General features: G+C 35.6%; 1 protein-coding gene across 1 annotated transcript in view; it reads left to right on the top strand.

The window, feature by feature from the left end:
* The window catches only part of GALNT1 (polypeptide N-acetylgalactosaminyltransferase 1), a 30943-nt gene that overhangs the window by 2743 nt on the left and 21719 nt on the right, over window positions 1-6481 (top strand). The window contains exon 2 of the mRNA XM_009581386.1: window positions 4633-4807. Within this exon, the coding sequence (XP_009579681.1) occupies window positions 4633-4807 (175 nt within the window). The remainder of the gene's footprint in view (window positions 1-4632; window positions 4808-6481) is intronic.

Below are 6481 nucleotides of genomic sequence, written 5' to 3'. Positions count from 1 at the left end.
CAGCAGGAACAAAGGATTTTGAGGATAATTTTGGACAGTTCAGGCTTTCATAAAGTTAGAAGGGTGCTTTCCTTAGGTTTTTAATACAGAAAATAGAGAGAGTTTCTTTTTCAGAATGAGACTTAGAGCCATGGTCTAAATTTTTTCCTTTTGGGAAAAATCTTTCTCCTTGGTATTGACGGCATAAGATACTAGCATCTTAAATCATGAGCTTCAGCTTATGTGTCTAATATTGGATTGTATGTATACCGCTGTTATATTTTACAAATTGCTCAGAATAAGAAATAATAAAGGAATATGAATCTGTGGAAAAATCTGTGTACATGATTATGGGGAACTGTAAGATGAGTGGGATAAAAGTCTTTGTGTCTGCTCTCACAGAGATTGAGGGCTGGTCATTGAAATGATGCGAGTGTGGAGGTGAGGGGACAAAAGGTGAAGTGGAAGAGGGACAGGCACTTGCTAGGCTGTGAGTAAGAGAGCTGGGGTGGAGATGTTTGGGAAAAGGGGGCCTGGCATGGTGTCTAGGTAGTATCGCACTGGGGAACTAAAGTGATACCAGAGGAGGGATAGTTGGAATCTAGTGACTGTAATTGTGTGGGATGATTTGGCTGTAGGCTTAAGCCTTTGCCCACCCCTTCCACCACGGCGGAAGAAGACAGTAGTAGCTTCAGGAGGTAGCCCGGGGAAGTAGGGTCAGAACACCAACCAATGATTCCAGCATCAATCCATGGGAGCTGGGAGGGAGCCTGTGCTTGTCCTGCCTGATACTGCTGCTCTTTCTTCTCCCCACCATGACCGCTCCAGAGAGGGGGGAGTAGGTTGGGGAAAGCTTGTCCAGTGCTCAGCTCTGAGGTTCTCTCACCTATTCTGAGCTACCCAGCTGACCTGGATAGTGTACACCCCTTGCCTAAACTGTCACAGCTGTTCCTTCGATTGGCACATCTTCTGGATGGTGGTTCCCTTTTTGTAATTACGGATGGTTCATCAGTCAGATTCTCAAAGAGTAATAGCTGATGATGGAGGGTTGTTGCTGTAAGTTTAAAGGTTGTTATGAGTTGGAAAGAAAATCACTGAACCTTAGTAAGCATCATCCATGTTATGTAGTAGTTTTTTCCAAACCTGAAATTCATAGGATATCTAGTTGAGCACTGTTGTTTCCAGATGGGGATTCAGCATTGCAATTCAGATTTCACAGCCTGGAACTTACTGATAAGTGTAAACAAGTTCTAGACTTAAAGAAAGGATTCAAGCTGTTCTCTGACAATACAAAAAGGGAACATTCCTGTAAACAAAAAATGCCCAGGTTGTCTTGTGGTTTTACTAATAAAGATTCTTTTGTGTAGCTCTGTCTTATTTCTGTAAGAATCCTGTATGTCTGCTCTGAGGTCTTGACTTAAATGAAGATCAAATGAGTCCTTCCTTACCCCAGTTCTAGGCTTCTTAAAGGTATGACTGCAAAGGAACTTCCAGCTTTGGCACTTGAAGCAGTTTCTAAATAAACTTCCAAACATTTTCCCTTTTTTTCCCTCAAGGGGCATTCCACTTGTGTAATGATTAGAAGCCCTGCAAAAAAAAAAAAAAAAAAATCTTTCAGACCTAGGATTGGTATTGCGAGAGTCTTGTGATCTCAGCTATTTACAATCTTTTCTTGGGGCCATACAAATTTAAACTAGGACCAGTCATTTTTGTCAAGTGCCAGTCAAGGCCTTGTGTTCTGAATTTTGAACTCTGGTAAAGATGGAATATCAAAGTTGTGACTCAGTTCTGAATATTCTCATCTGCATAAAAAATTCCTAAGAAGAAAAGTGAGCAGGTTCAAGATACAAAACACAGATTTAATTTTTGAAAATAGGAACTGTTCATCGTACATCAGTCTTGTTCTATTAAGGCTGAGGGGTGTGTGAGAGACAAAATGTCTCTGAACTTTTACCTGTCAAAACAGCTTTCTTGTAGTTGTGGTGGTTCTTCCAAAGTGTTTTGGTCAGTTTACCGTTGTTGTGGCCCCTAAAGACATGTCAGGGAAGAATCCATTCCTCTTTCTGGCTTTAGATGGTCTTAGGTTTTGAAGTATCTGTTTTTCATCAAGCATATTGCCTGGTAAAAAGGAATTTGTAGTCCACAGTCCATAAAGAGTTCCTGACTTTTAACGAAGATCTGGAAAAGATCAAGCCCTCTTTGAAAATAATGGTTTACTGATACAAGTGAGAAATGTCTGGAAAAACATTACTAGATTTCCTGTTGGATCAGGTGATGATTAAGTCATTCATTTAGCTCTGAAACTTTTAGCTGTAAATTAAATTACTGTTTGTTAGAAGTATGTCATCAGTACATGTCTACAGACCTTCAAAGGAAATATTTTTTTCATAGTTAACTGACAAAAGAGTACTGCAGTTTGAATTTTTAACAATGTGTATTAGTCATTTTGGGAGAATGTTGTTGGTTTGTGTTTATATGAAAACTACATGCTTTTGTGGGAAAACAGATTGCTGTAAATGCAGAAACCTGAGAGAAGACGGTTAACTCTTCTTGGAAAGTCATCTCTGTGCTTGCACATCAAGCTTGCCTGTCTTTGCATTTAGTGAGTTCCATAAAATATCTGTGGATCTAGTTAGCTGTTGCTGGATTCTTCTGCGGGAGAAGGGAGTACTTTATTTAGGTAAAATGTGTAATCAAGTAGTATATATTTGCTAATGAAATTTAAAAATTCAACTGATGAATATGTGGATTTTGTACACCTGGATCCAACTCACTGATGTGCTAAACTAGCATCTAACAGCAAGATCTACAAATGTGAAAGATAGTTTTCAGTTAGTTTAGCTATTCAGTTTAACTGGTTTAGTCAAAGTTAAGAAACAACTGGAAGTGTAAATGAAACAGGAAATTATTTTTTCTTCTAAACAGCAAATTTGGTAGAATAAGACATTCACTCTTGAGAATGCTGAAAAACATGGTGAATAATTATTTTTTTAACATATAACTATATTCTGATAGCTTTTGTTTAATCTTTTTAGGTATGTTGAACACTCATCATTTAATCATTTTCTGTCCAAGTGAACCTATATATTAATCACTATACACTTAATAAAAATAGTTACAATAACCTACGTAATAAAACCAAGCTGACTATATAAAATTAAGCCCAAATAATTGCCTTATTGTATACCACAATTTTATGTTGATTACCCCCCAAAAGGCACAACTTCTAGTTTAAAAGGTTATGCAATTGCAAATCACTAAGTTTTGATGTGGGTTCAACCATAGTTTCTTAGGAGGCAAAGATGCAAAGCAAACTGCATGCTCATGTTAGCCCATGGTTAAAACTACTGCCTAAATCAGTCTGCTCAGGATCTGCTTAGACACATTGATTCTGTCAATTTTTTGTGTATGAGTGGCTGGCTGGCAACTTCTAGCTGAACTTGCAGTCAAGAGGATTTTAGTAAAAAGAAAGCATCTCTGTGGTGGGAGAATTTTCTCTGCTAAATGTTACTACGTTAATGCAACTAGTGCAGTTGCTTCAGGTACTTGAAAATGAAACTTTCACAAGGAACACATTGTGCTTGCAACCGATTAATGCTAAATGCAAACTAGCAAAATGTTTCACTTATTACTGAGTATATATTTTAAGTCTTAGTGTTTCAGCAAGGATGGAAGGCTTGGGCTTTTTTTTTAAATTTTATTTTTATTCTTTACATGGCCATTTGCTCTTGCCATAAGCTTTAATTACACTGTGCTGTCCTAGATGCAAATTAAAGATAATTTGAAGCTAGGCTTATTACTGAGGACTTTGGTGCCTTTATTTTAAAATACTTTATGTTCCTCTGTTTAGATCTTAAATTACTATTTCTTTAATTAAATTTTGTACTGAATTTGTAAAGTAGTAATATATTTCAAATTCAGTATTCGAGCATTTAAAACATTTCAGTTCACGAGAAAAGTAAATGGGTATTTGTAACGAAAATGTAACAGTTTTTTTTAATGTTTTGTTTTTTCACTTCTTTTGTTTAAAAACTCAAATAATTCAAGAGTCTGGATTCCTTTTCTCCCTCTCTCCCGCATCAGTGTGATCAGATATTTGATATTTAAGATTTCTTTGGTTAAAACATGTCAAGTGTTACTGTTTCTGTTTCAAGTACTAACATTAAACTCCAAAATGTAATTATGTTGACTAAAAATAATGTTAGTAAAACCAGGAGAAATTATTTCTGAACTGTAAATGCCGATGTCATTCTGTCAAAATAAAGATGTGGAAATGAATGTAAAGTTACAATTTTACTTTAATTTAATCTTTACTAAAATCCCTGTAAAGGAAAATTCAACTTTTCCTGAAAAGCTTGTGTGTGCAAGAATAATCTGGGATATAAATGTCTGTTGTTCCAGAACTTTAACAGTAAAGTCAATTAGGACATGATGATGGATAGATATAAACCCTTAATGTTTTTTCAAATGAATTGTGGTGTCTAAGAGTAGCACTTAAATACTTCTGTTAAACTCCCACATATGAAGATTTGTTTTCACTTCCAAAACCTGATGGGTTTAGAACTCTGTTTGAAACAGGAACACTCTTACAGTATAAAGTAAACAAACAAAAGCAAGCATAAAAGTAGTTACCAACATTTTATTTATTCTTAGTTCCAGAACCCATACAAAAACCACATGAAGGACCTGGCGAGATGGGGAAGCCTGTGGTCATTCCGAAAGAGGAGCAAGAAAAAATGAAAGAAATGTTTAAAATAAATCAATTTAATTTAATGGCAAGTGAAATGATTGCACTCAACAGGTCTTTACCTGATGTCAGGTTAGAAGGGTAAGTGCTTTATGTTGTATTAAAAATGTACTCTACTTAAATGAAGAATGTGCAAAGAGTGATCCAAAACAAGAGTTCAGTTCTGTAAGATATTACTGTTGAAATGAGAAGTAGGAGGATTTCTTGTATATGTGGTACTTATTTGTAAAATAAGATTGAACAGCAGAAACCAGTTTTCTTCAGTGTTATTTAACTTTGTATCTGATTACAAGTATGAAGTCTTGTTTGGGGAATAGAAATTAATTTGGTTGAAGGAAAACAAAGTTAACTTAAGACTTGGCATTTCAGGAAAAAATTACTTTCTTGAAAAACTCATGCACTGCTTGTAATGAGGTAGACTAAAATTCTGCATTGTATGAAATAGAAAAGGTTTGATGATGAGAAAGAAATGCTTTGAATTTCTTACCTAATGAAATGTGCGGAGCCTCATTTAGATTGCGTTAAAATGTTTTCTAATATCCATCTGGTTTATTTTTGATCTTGCCTCTGAAATATTGATCCTTTCAGAGCTATTTGAGTCATAAGTAATTAAAAAGAAAATTGTAACCTTGTTTTAAATAAAACTAAGATTGCCTTATTCTCTTGGGGCTACTCTGGCAGGGTAACTGATGACTCCCCCCAACCCCTCTTCTTTATGAAAGGGACTCTCAAGTTAAATAAAGCTCATGAAACAAGATTTTCCCAGTCAATTATCTGCATTCTCTTGCAAGAATCAGGTGGTATGGAAACCCCATTTCTTCAGAAGCTCTGCTGTTGCTTCTGTATACAGAAGGCCTGGCTGCTGGATTAATTTGTTTTCATTTCCTACCTCAGAAGATAATATTAGAAGAATGAGATGAAGCTCTGACTGCTTCTCATTTTTAATGAGTGATAAAGAGCTGCTTTGTAGGTACCTTCATCTATTGTAATGAATGTGATTCTGTGTATCGTGCAAGTTCCTGGTAGTGCTGGTGTTCTTAATAATTGAGCCATATATTTTTCAAAATATGATTTCGTAAGTGTGAATTAATGTAACTTTTCAATTGATTTTCAGATATGTTATTAGTCAGATTTTATGGTCACTACTTGCCTGTTTCTCAGTATAGTGGTAAAATGCAAATCATGAACTTGCAGGGTTGTCTTTCAAAACTGACAGATGTTGTTGGGGGGGGGTTATATCCTTTTCTCTCATGTTATTGCTCTGATCATGGTTATAACTTGGCAATGGGATCTCTTGGCCTTCATGCAGATTCATATGTAGTGTCTGCCCCTTTTACCACACTCTATAGGATAAGATATTGCCTCACTGTAAAGTAGTGACTTCCACTGGTTTAGAACTTGTAGTTAGCATTCTCAACTTGTTTTAGCTGTGAGGAAAATCATGAGTTTCGTTGGAGACTTTTGTCAAAGCTGGGATGTTAATTTGGGGTGATTTCTGTATGTTTTTTCTGGAAGAGCTGAATGGAAGGGATTAACAAAACTTTGGGGAAATGATAGTTACAACAGTTGGTTATTTGGAAGTAAACATGAGTAATTTTTCATTATGACCCTGGAAGTATGGAAGAAACTAAATAACATCATCTGTTTATTGGCATTCATACTGGAAAACCTGCATGTATATATTCTACCATTTTTATAGTGTAAATACAAAGATAAGAAAATAAATTTGTGGATCTAAAAAGTTGACTTAATCGT

This window comes from Fulmarus glacialis, unplaced genomic scaffold (assembly GCF_000690835.1).
Source record: "Fulmarus glacialis isolate BGI_N327 unplaced genomic scaffold, ASM69083v1 scaffold41747, whole genome shotgun sequence".
Lineage (NCBI taxonomy): Eukaryota > Metazoa > Chordata > Aves > Procellariiformes > Procellariidae > Fulmarus > Fulmarus glacialis.
This window is presented reverse-complemented; position numbering and strand designations above follow the sequence as displayed.